At 36.3% G+C, this 16,739-nt stretch overlaps 1 protein-coding gene across 5 annotated transcripts in view; it reads left to right on the top strand.

Annotated features, from left to right (window-relative positions):
• sox5 (SRY-box transcription factor 5) overlaps positions 1-16,531 on the top strand; it is an 89,224-nt gene extending 72,693 nt beyond the window's left edge. For 3 of the 5 annotated variants that reach the window (XM_086146669.1, XM_086146668.1, XM_086146670.1), the window contains exons 10-15: positions 1,965-2,181; positions 5,757-5,929; positions 8,677-8,779; positions 9,638-9,811; positions 12,508-12,724; positions 13,480-16,531. In XM_086146669.1, coding sequence (XP_086002795.1) covers positions 1,965-2,181; positions 5,757-5,929; positions 8,677-8,779; positions 9,638-9,811; positions 12,508-12,724; positions 13,480-13,783 — 1,188 coding nt within the window. In that variant the 3' untranslated portion in view covers positions 13,784-16,531. The remainder of the gene's footprint in view (positions 1-1,964; positions 2,182-5,756; positions 5,930-8,676; positions 8,780-9,637; positions 9,812-12,507; positions 12,725-13,479) is intronic. The other 2 variants (XM_086146673.1, XM_086146671.1) reach the window with 2 other exon arrangements.
• Positions 16,532-16,739: the final 208 nt, after the last annotated feature.

Raw genomic sequence — 16,739 nt, 5'->3', positions numbered from 1 at the left:
GTACTGAAAGGTCTGAACCAGAATATTCTCTCACACACCACCACACAAAGATACATGAACTTTTCCTCCTACATTCACTTAGTGTCTCTTGGTACCCCGAATTCTCATCATTCGTCTTCATGCATTCAGCCACAAATATTTAGATCGTTACATCAGCCAAGACAAACACAAAGAGAAATTATATTAATTCAAGACAGCAAGCCTTCAATAGCTTGGAGGGAGCTTAAACTCACGCGCACACACGCACACACACACACACACACACACACACACACACACACACACACACACACACACACACACACACACACACACACACACACACAACACACACATTGTCATGAGATTTGGAGCTTGTTAAACAATGTCTTGTTATTACACACAAGAGCAGACACACAAACAAGTCATTCCAGCGCTCTCTGTTACAGTGTCTAAACTAATTCCTGTTCACTCACATAATGCAGGTTGGCCCCCTTCCCACCATAGGATTTGGTTTGGCATAAAAGAGGAAATTCCCCCATCCACTACACAAGAACCTGATGCGTTACATATTTGTAATAAATATTGTAATACATTCCTAGCCTAAGCCCACTGTAATATGGGTCAGGATTGTGAGGATCCTACACAGTTTTGTGTCCCTTTCCTCTCTGGCTCATTGTCTCAATGACGGCATCCTTGGGGGTCTCTTGATTTAGAAAGACCGCAGACAGTACAGTGCCATAATTGTAAGGGTTTAATTGAGTTGTGAGGGGGCTCATGAGGCTAAAGAACAATTCAGGGAATGGCATTCAGAAAATGTGGGTATTAATAAATTACTTATTTGTAGATTCTCACTACAATGAGCCAGAAATTTGTGTTGTATTGATAGTCATGTGTGTTATAAATTTTTATACAATAAAACTTTTTTTAGGAAGTCTAATTGCTGATAGCATGGTAATGCAGCCTCCTTAGCTGTATTTTGCACCATGTTGGGTCTGTCTTTCAATTGTTGTTTTATTAACCTGAGTTATCTAATTTCTTCCTGTCTGGAATGTGACCTGCCAGGGCCCCCTCTTGATTGGATTTGGTCATCAGCAGGGGTGATGTTATCATGACTAGCAATTTGATAACATTCATAGGCATTGTGTGATGATCCATATGCTCCTGCATTTAGAGATCACTGTATGCCACCTGTTAAGTGGCACAAAAATACATCCTTTCTTAAAATTAATTTTTGCATTTAAGAAATAAACATATAAGAAAGTGGTCTATGTATACATCCTCCTTGCATTTCTGAAATATCCGCTTGAATTTATTAGATGCAGGTGTTATGTGTTGTGCTCCACAGGCACACACCCGGACACACTTAGCCATGAAAGTCTTCTTTAGCCTTTTTTCCACAAAGATCAAGTTTGGTGTTAGATTTAGATTTAGTTTATTTTCCAGTGATGTTAGATTATCGTAGTTTGTGTTTGAGCCCTTTCAGAAACAAAATTTTACTGCATGTTTAATGGAGATGTTTAATGCATGAGGAGAGTATACTTGCATGAATTGACCCATCTTAACCCCTTCATTGCATGACGGTCACTACAGTGGGTAGCTATTAACATTTTTTTAACTCAGTATATCATGGGTCATGCATCAAAGGGTTAATACTTTTTTGAAGTGTCATTTTCCAGAGTCTGTTGTTGCATGTAAATCTTAATAGTTTGTCCTTAGATTACATGTTCATGTATGGCCTGTTTAGTCATTTATCCTGCTTTTTGATGAGATGATTGGGCAGTGGCATGCACCATATACAGTAACCTGTCCTAATAGGCTGGCCTTAGTTTGCTGTGCACGGATCTTTAGGAACATGTTAGGTACAAAGCCACAATTGTCATTGATCTTGAAAAGGTAGGGTGAGTGGTCAGCCCCCTGCCTCCAACTTCCAAATTCCTACATTGGTCACAGGCGGCGAAACTGTGCTGTTTTGGTTTTTGCAGGACAGTGAGGGTGCTCAACCACTGAACCTGTCGGCCAAGCCTAAGGCATCCGAGAGCAAGTCACCCAACTCCCCCCCAACTTCCCCACAGGTCCCTGCTGCTGCTGCTGCTGCTGCTGCTGCTGCCGCCACAACCAAACAAGGTCCTACAGGCTCACTGAAGCACAGTGCTGTACCCTCTAGTATCGGAGGACCTCCCACCAGAGCCAGCTCAATAGGTAAGTGGATTTGAGTATCACATTGAAAATACAGCATAACAATAGTTCATTCTTGGAGTATTTAAACTTTGATCAAATGTTCTTGTATGATATAAAATTACCAGTAGACCATGTGCTAATCCAAATTGGAGAATGTAATTAGAATAATTCAATTTAAAAATGCTTGATGCTGCGAACGGGTATTTTCATCGGTATCAGAGAGCCTTTTATGACCAAAAAGTATTCCTAATTTTTGAAACTGATCAGTTAATTCAAACAGATCCCCTTAGTTGTATAGCTATCTTTCAAGAATATACATGTTTTTAAAAGGCATTCTGTTCTAGTCCTTATGTGGCTTTTGGAGGGAAAAATTGTGCGAGCCAGATGTTTTTTGTTATATATCAAACCAAACATATTTAATATTCAAAATGATAGACAAGAAAAACTAGACTCTCAGCATTTACACGTAAACTTAGGTATTATTATGTTGAATGATTTACAGAAGTTAACTGCTATTCTGCAATGCAGAGGCATTCTCTTAATGAATTGGGGAAACGGCAGTGCTTTTACCAAAAAGAAGACGTGAGAAATTCCAAACAGCTGATCAACTGTGGTCCTCTTTATATATTTGAAGATGTATAAATCTTAAATATGACTATAAAATATTGTATAGGCATATATAAAGATATATACATATACAAACTAATGAATATTAATTCATGCATCTACTTATGACTAGCCCTTAAAAACAAGAGATCTAGACTAAAATGAACCAGAAACAGACAGAAGTAAGAGTAAAGGGTATACATTTGGTGAAAACAACTTGTCTTTTATTCGGTTGACTTGCAAGAGTCAAAAATGTTGGTAAAGTTTAAGGAATAACGATTCACAGAGACAATATTTGATAGATATATTGCCTCTGTTTTAACTGCTTCTCTTTGCTTGTGGCTGCTTCATTGTTACATGCTTATCAGTGACTTAAAGAGACAGAGAAATATAGAAGTGAAAGAAAGGAGCGAGAGAGAGATGGAGAGAGAAAAAGTAGTAGGTGAGCAGGGGAGTGAATTCCTATACAATAAATTGGAATGATAGAGAGGACAAAATGGCAGACAGGAGGCATTGCCAGTGAGAATAGACCAGCCTCTTACATGAGCCAGTACGGTGAAAACATGCAGCATTAATGACGCAATGACAGTGAATATAAAATCATACACAGAAGGGCTCATATCACTGTATTAGTGCTGTTGTTGCCAGTTCATTGGGAATATAGAAGCCAGACAAACTGGGAAAGTTGAATGTGCATCAGCAGGAGTTGCAATGAATTGGTGTTTTTTAGATATTGGGAAAAGACAAACCTATAGAAAACACAACGGGATTTCAAGAGAATTACAATGGTGATAAAATAAAAGTAATCATTTTTAGGTCTAGTATAGGCACATAAATAAGTTCCAATGAACGAACATTTCATTTTTGTCATTTGAAAATAGAGTATATTCTCTTATTTGGCACACGGCGTGATTTCAAGAGAATTATAATGGTCATAAAATGCAAATGATCATTTTTAAATACAGCATTAGACGCATAAATATATTCCAATGATAGAACATTTTATACTTGTGAATTGACAACGGCTAGTGTATACTCCTATTTGTTTTTGGCTTTGTGGAACGTTAAGAAAAAAAGTTGGAATCTTGTTAAAGTATTTATATACGATGAAAAGATAAGGTCATAGAGACCTTAAAGGTTGACTTTGAAAAAGTGTTGATATTAATTATAGAAAGAAATAATTAATCACAATCCCATGAAATATCAGTAAAGTGCTGTTGGAAAGATTAATCAAGAAAGCCTACACATATTGAACACTTTGTTCTGTTTATCTATGTTTCCTCAGAATCAGAAGTAACAAAAAATGCAGGTTTTCCAGTAATTTAAACTACATTATCCAAACCTTTTTTTTTTTTTTAACAATTCCTATTCATCCAGAAAATGCTATGTTTACTTATTTATAATTCCACACCACTGAAGGGAGGGAAAGATCACACTATCTATTCCACCACATTTTTTTGATAGCTATACTATCACGTTAAGTTATAAAATAAGATCATATATGTTCCTACTTGTGTGTCTAAATTTATCCTTTTGCCACTGGCAAATTTGAAAATAAAAAAACAAAATATCGATTGTGCTTTGAATACCACAAATTCATACCCGTTAATTACTCTGTGTATAAGAGTTCTGCCTGTCAATCTTTTTGGAGCATTTTTCAGTGCTTTTTGTTAACTTAAAGAAAATCTCTGTACTGTCATTGGGGGACACAGTGATAGAAACTGAGTTTGCCCCCTAATATCTCAGACAAGACAATTTGTGTCCTTTCTCTTTCTCAAGCTTCATCTCTCAATGTGTTGATCTGCCTGTCTGTCAATAACTCAAATATCCATCAGGATTGCAACTCTCTGTTGGAGTTGTTTTGTAGCCAGAAATATTTACCAACTCTGTATGGAACTGATTGGAGAGAAAAGCATTTGCATAGATATAGACAGACTCCCATACCCCTTCCCCTCGCTTCTCCTTACATTCACTCTGCATACTTGGCGTTGCTTTCAATTTAAGTGGGAAGCACAGAGATGTGCACAATATCTATCAAACCCTCCTCCCTCCCTTTTAAGTCCGGATTAGAATTGACCGTCTGCATATTCCATGGCCTTTTTCTTCTTCCCCCCTCCTGCCACCCACCCTTTGAACCTCCTCATGTCCAGATTTCCCGGTTATGACTTCTGAAAGAGTTCATGGCTCTGACGCTACCAATCTAAAGCTGGTAAGCTGTCCTAAGATGGCATTAACTGCCGGGATTAGCACAGATAAGCCAGCAGTAGCTCTTTGTTAAGAGCTTACGCAACTGATAAAGTGAGGCGATAGCGGCACACGAATCCCACATGAATACTCACACACGCATACACACAAATAACCAACAAGAAGCAGACGGGAGATTTTCACTGATCTTTGCTCTGAAGCACAACAGATTTTCAGTGTCTCGAAAATTAGCAAGATTTGAGTCCATTGTGTCCTTTGGTAATGTCTCTTCAAAACAGAAAGAAGATTAATAGACAAATATATGGGAGTTCAGCAGCTGAGGTTGTGTAGGTTTATTTTAATGCATACATATGTTGATTTATGTGTATCTATAGGGCTAAAGGCAGGTGAGAGGGAGTGTGTGTGTGTGTGTGTGTGTGTTTGCGTGTGCGTGTGTGTGTGTGTATGTGTGTGTGTGTGTGCATGCATGTGTGTGTGGCATGTCCACGAGCATTTAATGTATATTAATCTTTTTACCTCTTTGTTCAGGGGAAGGGATTATGCTAGATAAAAAAGCCTTGGCAGTTTCACAAAGGTAAACACAGATACTAGCTTAACTAAAAATATAATGCTTTCTTCTCGGCTTTCAAACACACATAGAATGTAGAATACATGCAATAGATAAGATATACACCATAAATTTAAATTATTTGTATGTCCCTGGTAATGATTAATCAAAAGTAAAAACAATCAATGTCAATCAATTGACAGCCTTTCTGTGTGTGTGTGTGTCCTTTATTCTTCAGACTTGCTGTCATCGCTGTCAACAGGCACCTATCTAAATGACCACGAGGCAGTGACCAAGGCCTTTGCTGAGGCCCGGCAAATGAAAGAACAGCTGAAGAGAGAACAGCAGGTACTGGATGCTAAGGTCGCTGCAGTCAGCAATCTTAACCTCAACAATGGGCGTTCTGACAAGGTGAATCATCAGTACCCAAGTAACATGTACATCATCGCAGCATGTGGTGTCAGTCACTATCATCAGATGAACTGTTTAACATAGTTGACAGTCCATGTAATTAACAACCATCCATGTTTAATCATGTTTAAATTTAAGAATATGGTTGTATGCAGCTTTAAATACAAAGTGTTGCTTAAAAAATGATCAATTTAGTTGCAGTCTCTCAAACAGAAGAGATGCAAATGGGTTTTCAGGTATGTATATTAAGGTGTGCAATAGAAGCAAAATGTGGAGAGATTTAATAATAAGCCTGAAAATTGGAAAAAAAAAAAGGAGTTATACATAAGGAATTACCCGAATATTGGGAGGGAAAAAACAAAATATGTATTAGCCAAAGATGAGCTTGAAAATAAAAAGTAGAATATTATCTTTAAAGTTTACTGTAAGGGTCTTTGGTATACAATGACATTGAGAAACTGAATGATTAAATTTTGCATATTCCATTGGAAATTATAAGGGAAAAGGAATTATATTCTTTATACTTCAGTTCACTGTGTTGCTTTCCTCCCGACTACTTGAATACCTAAAATCCAGAATCAATTTTAAAGATCAATTATTTTACCAGTTATTTCTGAACAGGATTAAAACAAGTGGACCTTATGTTTGTGCACTTTATATCATTGCAGGTAAAGATTTATTTTATATTTTAGAAATTTATAGGAATCTCTAGAATGCAGAAAAAAATTATAATTGCTCCTCTCTGTAGATTTATCTTTATTTAGCAAAAATTCCTGTAGCAAAATGTATTGTTGGCTGAAATATGATGTACAGTATACACACACAGTCTCGAACCATTTAGCCCCTGTGTTTGAAGCGCCTTTACTAGTCTTTTTTCACAATTTTTCTCACAATTAACAAATGCTATGATCCATCTTTAATTCACTGTAAATATTGATAAACTGTCACACTTAATGGGCCTCAGTCTAATATCAAATAACATCCACATGACGGGCAAGCTTTGGATTTTGTCTCAAGTATTTTTAAGAAAGAAATGTGCAAAAATACTTAATTGAACTGACTTTATTTTACAAAAAATGGGACATTTTAAAGCTTGCTGCACCTCCACACTCTGATTATATTACAGGCAGCTGCTATAATTCATACTTTATACTTGCTGACAGTCATTCCTCAGCGTTCATATCAACATCTCTCTCATCAGACCATTCCCTTTTTGCTGCATGAGTTTGAAGCCGCTCAGCTCTAAGCTCATATACAAATGAGTAAACCCTGACACTGTCAAAAGATTAGTCTCCCTGGCTCATGTATCAGCAATTCAATCCACTTTCCTCGTTTACTGCACTGGAGCTTAATGTCAAACTAGAATTTCATCCACTCTTTGTTCATGTTTATGTCTATCACAACCTGACATGCACACACCACAAGAATTCCTGGGAGATCATAGTCATAAAGCCTAAGAAAAAAAATATTTTTGTTTCTTTTAAATGAGGTTGAACAAAGCCTGATCACTTACAATAACCATTATAATGAAATCTCTAGCAAAAGTACATTGATAGTTTATCACACCAAAATCAATTCCACAGGACCAAAAAGGGGCCAAAATTCCTCATTATGTCAAATGCTTTTTTTCTCACTTCATCTTTATACCCACAATTATTTGAATCTCGCAAAAATGATCTCTATCGATTAAACTTTGCTGGGCTAAAAGAGAGATAATGCATTCCATTACCATTCTTTCTTCTCTCCATCCAGCCTGGCAGCTTGCTGAGGTCACACATAAATGCAGGGATACACTTTTGGGAAGGGTGTTTTGGAAAACGACAGTGTTTCTGGTTGCAGCTCTTAATCATATAATTAAACTATAAAATGCTGTCATGATTGGGCAGCAATTTGTGATTGTGTATGTGTCTCTGTGATAGTGTAGCACTTCTGCTTACATTAAACATGTAAATGTGTTGTAAATCAGTCTTTTATTGGTCGCAATAAATACCCAGGGGGCTTTTCAGCATAGCCTTGCTCTTGTGCTTGCCGTGCTGCTCGTCCTCTTTCTCTAATGCATCGACCTACCGAGGCCTCCGTACCCAACTCTTGCAGGTGGCTGCCAGGAGGCCTTCTACTCACACACATATATGCACAAACCCATTTGCGCAACCACAAAAACATAGTCACACAGAAAGAGCACTATATATATTGTATATACAAAACATTTGATTTGTATTAATCTTTAACAGAATTCTTAAACGTATTAACATAAATGGATATAAGTATTAAAGTTTACAGTTATCATATCAAGTGCAGGTTTGAACCCAAGCATACACTCAAACAAACAATCTGTTTTTGAGCACTGCTGCTATTTGTCAGTTTCTAGATGGTTTTCAACCCTGCTAAAATTATTCTTGAAAAAGTTAATGACACTTCATTATGAATTGATGTAACATTGATTTATTATATATATGGCATCCCATTGTCATTGGGTGATTTTTGCCTTAAAATAACATTTTGGCATCATCTGAAAATGTTGATTACTCCGATATGAATTTTAGAAAACACATGGCTCATTGTTTGTGTTTGACTAACTCATTTCTTACTGTTATTGTTATAAAATCAAATATCAATTAAATAAAAAAAATATATCAACTAAAATATTGATTGTGCTTCCTTAAACTAAACAGTTCACTTTTCATTCATTCACATAATTTCAGACAGTCACTCACTCATTAAATGCAACTGTCCACTGTTTTTTCCAGGACAAGGCTGCCTTGGAGAGTCTGAGTCAACAGCTAAAGCAGCATGCAGAAGACAAGTTCAGCCATGCCATGCTAGACTTTACCATAAGTGGTGACTCTGACGGTAAATACAAGGGAAAGCACACAAGCACACAAGCACACACACACACACACACACACACACACACACACACACACACACACACACGCACACACACACACACACACACACACACACACACATACATACATATTGAGAAAGGTTATGGATATAACTTATTTACAAAAGATTAATTAAAGTTAATATATAATTCCATGCCAGTTTTTTCTTATTTTACATTTGCCAATTTTTAAGTAGGGAAATTACTGATAAGTCTCTCCTTCTATTTTGAAAAAAGTAAAATTCATATACTATTAATGAAGGGAAAATGTGATCTTGACAATAACTGTAAGTTCCAATTCAAATTCGACAATAATTTTAAAAACACACAATTTGCTGTGTATTTATATTTAAATGTATTTTAAAGAAACTGTGCAACATTTCATCTCATAACAGCTACACTGTGCAATATTTCATCTCATCTCATAACAGCTACACTACAATTTTCCCGTCTATCATACTATTGTGCACTCCTTACCTCACTTGTTACTAAGACACTTATAGTTTTATCACTGTTTACTAAGACACTTTATAGTTTCACTGAGACACTGTATAGTTTATTTTTATTTCTAATTCTGCCTTTTCTTTTATTATTTATTACTGTTATATTTTCTGTAACTCTGGCACGGCAGTTTCCTTCGGGATTAATAAAGTTGTTCTTATTCTTATTCTAATTCTTATTCTTATTCTTATTCTTATTCTTATTCTTATTTAATTTCCTGTAAAGTAACATTAGTATATGCTCATTTGTTTCTTATTTAACAATATCTCCTGCTCTGCAGGCACACTTATTTCTGCTTTCCTTTTAATGCTCAACTACAGGCTCCCCAAGTGTGTCAGACTCGAGAATATTCCGGGAGTCCCGGGGTCGTGGAAGCAACGAGCCACATATCAAACGGCCAATGAATGCTTTCATGGTTTGGGCCAAGGATGAGAGAAGAAAAATTCTTCAGGCCTTCCCTGATATGCACAACTCCAACATCAGCAAAATCCTTGGTAAAAACAACACATGGCCACTGACACACCATCCATCTGCTTTGATTGACAGAAACCATTGTTATACCTTTATTAAAAAATCAACTTTAACAACTCGAGAAGATTATGTAGAGCTTATGCTTATGTAGGGCAGTGCATTTTTCACCATCTGAAACACACTCAAAATACACACTGGAAGCAATTTTCCCTACAAGGGGTGGCATCATGTGGGCGGCTGTTAATGAACAGCTAGGGAGATCATGTCGCCGACAAATGGTTATATAATTTTTAATGCATTAAACAAGCAGCAAGAGGCTGACTGACATTTCCCCTGGACCATTGGGATCGACCCTGACATTTTAAGGAGCTCTTAAACGTTTTATAAAACAGGGAAATCTGGATTTAATAACCCCCTGGTTGCAAACAGATCACAGAACAGAGAAAAGCATAGAGACATCAGCCAATTGCTGACAGCTTTTACCCATACAGTCGTCAAGTGCAAATTCAGACCAGAAATGAAACACACAGGGGAAAACATACTCATGATACACCCACCACAGCTCCACACACACACATTGGGCTAATCTATGACAAGGAGCTCAGCAGACAAAAGTGACAGCAGAAAGTGTCCTCATTAGCCCTCATTAACTCACTTTTTTTCCTCTTGTTTCATATTGGGTGAACCCAATCACCATACTCATGTGTAAATATGGATTTGTTCAAGTGATACTTAAATACTTTCACAAATGTAACTGAATATCCTTGTAATTGAGGAGTCACTAATGTTTCTCATATTTTGGAGGGACTTGAAGGGGTAAGAAGCAACCAATTAACTTACTACATGTTTCTAGACTTGAGGGGAAACCCATACGGACATGGGGAGAAAGTGCAGACTACATGTTTTTTTCTGGATCATTTGTCGATCAACCATTTACTGTGAGGTGGAAGTGCTAATGACTACGACACAGGCCACCCAGAAAAAAAAATAGCAAAAAATGAGTCTTCAAAAGAACAATTTTGTAGTCATCACAAAATGATGTATATCAACCAAAATCTACAAGCAACCTGTTTTTCCAAAGACCTGCTATTTCTTCATGAAAACTGTTGGCTAAAATGGAAATTTTGGAATGTAACAAAAATTATCTATATTTTCAGAACAAAACAGCATGGTAAAAAAGCATCATTCACCAGAAACCTACAAATAAAAGTATTCCTCAAAAATTGTGTATTTTGCTTTGCCTTTTTTGCACAGTTTTGTCACAAAAAAGGAGAAGCTTGCTACCTCGAGACTTTTCTAAATTGGAAGTATTAGATTGGCCCAGCATCAACAGCCCATCAAATCACCATCATAGTGAAAACCGCAGCAACCAAAATATTTGCAAGTAATAAAATAATAGACAACTTACTCAGCAACCCGGCGAAGGGAGTCTGTGTGTATGTTTGTGTGTGAGACAGAAATTCCACATGCAATGCATAATAGAATGAAAGAGGGAAATAACATTATTTTACGACATCTTTGCAATTGTCCTGCATTTTTCAAGAGACAGATAGTAAAACCAAGCATTTTTGCTTTGGACTAATCATAAGTACAGCAGAAATATAACAAAAATTTAAGAGAAGTCTATAGCCAGATATCGCCTCAATGACAGACACTAGTTTGTCCCTATATGTGAAATTGGATAAGTCTAGTTTGTTTATTAGCTGTGACTGTGAATTCTTATATTATTTTAAACGACTGTAACTATGTAACTATTCTAATTAACTAAATTAAGCATACTTCTGCTTCCTCATAGAAGAATAGTGAAAACAGAAAAACTCAACTTATGATGAGCTCTTATCCTTGTCCTAAATTTAAATTAATAATATGTATAATATTATGATTATATATATTATATTATACTGATATTTAATACATTGTTAAGAAATATTTTCATATGATAGAGAACAACTATTGTTTTTTTCAGTTCAGAGAAGTACATGGAGCAATCTTTAAATCAAGGCTTTTCAAGTTTGAGCTTTCTCATAGGACATGGTAAACACTTTGATTTGTTTCGATTATCATCTCTGAATGTATTTTAAAATTGTAATCTTATCGAAAGATATGCATATACCTTTATATACCTTCTCAATTTCCTGTGGCAATTTTGGCTTTGAGGCAGTCACACTCTATATCCCCCTCCTGAAAACACAATCTGCTCTCTCATTGAAGGTAACATTATGAAAATCCATACTTTATTCCAAGCAAGCAGGAATTAAAATATTCCGGTTCCTTTTTTTTTATCATGTAGAGACGATATTCCCTCCAGATGAGGCGCTTTTTAAAGCTTATGTAAGAAAGTCTAGGGTTTTCTAACACATTTCTTTCTCCGATTTCTAACTGGTCTACTTGAAAATCAGCCAATTACTGACAACTTTTTTTGCAGGACATGTGTGGACCCTTCAGTAATCTCAATCAATGAGTTTGAGTCTTTCATACAGTTTTCTGTATTCATTTTTTTCCATTAAGGAATCCCATTAAGGGTACAATGGAAAGTGTATTATTTAGGACCTACCTGTGATTCTCAAATATGGCAATTTGTCAGTCATAATAACACCAAAAGTATAAATCATCCAACTTCATATTTATGTTCACCTCTAACTTGAAAAATTACACCATCAAGGTACAGAATTTTTTATTTTTTAAAACACTGTGATGAAGGTGTCTCTTCTTTGTCCAGGCTCACGCTGGAAAGCCATGACCAACTTGGAAAAGCAGCCATACTACGAGGAGCAAGCCCGTCTCAGCAAGCAACACCTGGAAAAATACCCTGATTACAAGTATAAGCCACGGCCCAAACGCACTTGCCTGGTAGATGGCAAGAAGCTGCGCATTGGCGAATACAAGGCCATCATGAGGTCCCGTCGACAGGAAATGAGACAATACTTTAGTGTTGGGTCAGTGAAATACAAGGAGCTGATTTCCTCTTATGCCTGAGAAAAGGGGGTAATATTTTTTCAAAGGGACAGTTCACAAAACCTATGGTTTGCCCTTAGTTAATGCGCCATAATTCCTTGCGCATTACATCTCTCTTTTTGAAAGGCATATTGTTTTTCCCTTTAGGTGTCACAAGAGAATCTCAAAATGTGTTACGTTCATTAATTCATATTCTTATAGATACATTAAAAAGCATAAATGTGGCTTGATGTGCTTTCATACTTTTTTATTCTAATCACAAAAATAGGTTATATGTGACACTATGTAGAGAGTTTTACGGTCAATCACTGCCTTAAATAAAGTTATCAACATGTTTCCCACATATTTCTCAAGTGATTTAAATATAACCATTTACAACAATTCTCTCAGCTGTCGTAAGAATTTTTACTCTTATCTTTAGAAATAAATATCTTTCCTCCTCATACAATGATCAACCTTTTCACACTTTCATTTTCTTGGTGGCATTTTCTTGGTAGATCATCTAATAAGTGAATTGAGAATTGATTATTACAAAAACTTATGTAATTTCTGTCTTTGCTTCCAGGCATCTACAAATATTAAACATTTTGGTAATAAATAACAACCTATGAAATATGAGGGAAAAGTAAGCAGTTTGTCATTTGATAGATGACTAAATTGATAATAAGCAGGGTCTTGAGTGCTATCGTCCACTGAGCTAAAAAATCTTTTTCTCTCTCTCTCTCTCTGTTTACAGGCAACAGAGTCAGCTACCATTGTCTTCTGCAGGGGTGGTCTACTCCAATGCTTTGTCCATTACTGGGCTGCCTTCACCCCAGATGCCCTCAGAGCATTCAAGCATGTCTAGCAGCCCCGAGCCTAATGCCAATCATCACCAGACCTCTCACATGCCAAGCCTCAAGGGAGACGAGACACGCATAAAAGAGGAGGATCTACGGTTAGATGACAGCAACGGCAATGTTGACGTGTATGATGACTTCGACTATGAAGATGAAGACGCTGATTATGGCAGTGACAATGAGAACCAGAATACCCAATAGGACGGTGTGAGAGACACCGCCTTTGAGCCAGTTACAACCGGTTAATCCCACAAAATCCCACACCAATCAATCAGGAGCACCATCATTTGGCAAATTCCAAATCTCAGAAATCCTGCCTCCCCTTTTTCCTTTTGATTAACAGAGACTCTGTATTCAGAGCCAAATTCCAATGGAGTCCTGAAACCAGCATCATATAAATAAACTGAACATGTCACTCACACTGACTGTTACTTAAGACGTGTCTGGGAGGAAGATACAGCCTAGCTCGCCCTCAAACTTGCTGAGGGATATTCAAGTACTACTGCAAGAATTTGATTCTGAGTCAAGTATAATGTCACAAGAGAGAGAAATAAAAGTCATGCTTAGAAGGCGACCATCTTGACCATTTCTGGTCAAGAAGACATTTTAAAATGTGAGAGAAAACAGTGGACCTGTCAAAAGATAATAGATGACACTTTAAGATAGCAGACATTTTTATGAAGAGACACTTTTAAAGAAGATTTTTTTGTTTGTTTTTTGTTGTTTTTTTTTGTTCTTGATTCTTAAATATTCTCACTCAGGTACACGGTGCCAATAAGTGGCTTGTGAATGTGATTTGATGTTTTTGTGCTACAAGTTTGAATAATAATAGAAAAAAAGAGACAGTTACCCCCTTTTGTTGTGAAGCACCTGAAAGACATCAGTTTTGTTTCAACAAAAGAAATCTTTTCTTCAGCTTCACAGTGTTATGTTCAACATTTTTCTTCTTAACTTTTCTTTTCAGTGACTGCATTGTCCCCACTCTGCAAGTCTTAAGGGACAATCCAGCTTGGATTGACCACAGCATAAACTGTCCCATGTTTTGGAAGGAAGTTTTGGAAAAGTCACTGTGGAATCACAGTGATACAAATGTGAGACAATCCACAAGTTTTCTTCTCACTCCACCTCTCTATCTCAAGGTGGTGCAGTGGTTCAGAAGGAAACGGTGAATATTTTTATGAACCATCCAATGGTTTGTAAGAGCCTGTGTGCTGTCTGTGGATTTATAGGCTGTTTGCACGTGTAGGATTCTATTCTAGACCCTTTTAGTTGTGTAAGGAACGTAGAAATATAACGACACACAACCCACTCTGCTATTATACTTACTCATCTACTTTATACATTTCCACACATAACTGTTATCCACCTGTGTTTTCCTGCTCCTTCCAATTAACCTCAGTGTTGACCTCAGTGAGTGGAGCCAAGGTGAAGTCAGCCAGTCTTAAAGTTTGTATTTGAATACTGTATTTTCAGAATACTGTATTTTCTCTTCAAACTGCCTCTAGTCTAATATTATTAACAACGATTATAAGAATGGTCAGCGTTTCTTAAGTTAGTAAGTTATGTACAGTATAATTTATTTTTCTCCTTTCCATAATGTTTTTATGACCATACATGACTATGACAGTAAATGAAACAAATTCTTAAATGGTAGGTACTAGAGCTAAACAAAGTTTGTCATTTTACATTGCTGTGTTCTACATTATTTTATTCTCTCTCTTCCTTTCAAAATGCTTTTATGTTATGTATTAATCCTAAAGAGGACATACAGGCAAAGCTTGGACAGACTTGATGCTGCTGTCTGGAAACCTTTCATGTCCAAAACCCATTTTGAAGAAGCACTCAGACTGAAATCAGAGAAAAAGAACATGATTTATTATTATTATTAAATGTTTATTTGAAATGGTTATTATAATGTAAAATGTGAAGGTTCTGCTTTTTTTTCATTCAGCCCTATAAACTATGGAAACCTTTTTTTTTCTCCTTACTAGTTGGGTCGCCTCACCAACACAGTGGAATATCATTGGCTGAGATACACATATATGCACACACATACAAAATACATAGATTTACAATAAAAGAGATTATTATTAAAACCAAACAAATCCTATGCTGTCTTTTTTCTGTCCCAAGAAAATTCTGTACATATAATTTTTTGATAGCAGTATTTTTTTTAATCATAGGGAAGCATTGTTTACTACAACTCACCAAGGGTGTTCCACTGTGTCAGAGTCAGCCAGCAGTCTCTTTACTGTCACTTCTTACCAGGGGTCATTGCTTTGTTTCAGCTCTACTAAAGCCTACAGGTGCGATGACTAGTTTTCAGGTGTGCTGTCCCATTGTAATTACTTATTTTCAATCATTCTCACATTTGATTGTCACTACACAATTTTTCTGTTAAGCTGCCCCCGTCATTACATGATGCTGGAGGGAGGGGACTATGTTGATGTTAATCAATTTTTCATGGGAAATAAGGGGCATTAAAATGCAAATCAACACTGCTAGGAATGTATGACCCCTTATCAAGACAAAAAAACTGATGGGAATATTGTTTGACAATCAAGGTCATGAGTAGAGCTCAAAACAAATTATTACCGTAATTTCAAGTTTTAAAATATCTTACCGTCTCAACTTGAAAACTCAAGAAAGATAATTATGTAAATATAACATAGAAAATAGATTTATATTTTGTTCATAACACAATGTAATATAAGTTGTATATTTGTTTCTCTCTCTTTCTGTCCCTTTTATTGATGTTATCCATACCACAGAAAAGCAAGAGTTGCAGCACTCAAAACAAAACAAAAACCAATTTAAGAAAAATGTCAAAAGAACATTGAAAAGCAAGGAAAAAAATAGCAGCCATGAGCTGCCACCACCATCTGTTCCAAGTTCACTTTTTCAGTATTACTGCCAGACAAGGCTCTAATAAAGACGGCAATGTGTTCCGTAAAACCTCTGCTGGTCCTTGTCAATTCTTTCCTCCACACAGTACTTTCCACATAAACTGAAATATACACTACCATGCCTGATTAAATAAATAAATAAATAAATAGACAGAATTCAACTGCGTCAAATTGCTTTAAATTATAACATTACTTCTAAACTAATTACATTTACATTTTCAAGGGTAAATGTATTACACCCTACATTTTAT

The sequence above is a fragment of the Fistularia commersonii genome, chromosome 5 (assembly GCF_037954325.1).
Source record: "Fistularia commersonii isolate RoL2024-O1a breed Wild chromosome 5, RoL_Fcom_v1.0, whole genome shotgun sequence".
In the NCBI taxonomy this organism is placed as follows: domain Eukaryota; kingdom Metazoa; phylum Chordata; class Actinopteri; order Syngnathiformes; family Fistulariidae; genus Fistularia; species Fistularia commersonii.
This window is presented reverse-complemented; position numbering and strand designations above follow the sequence as displayed.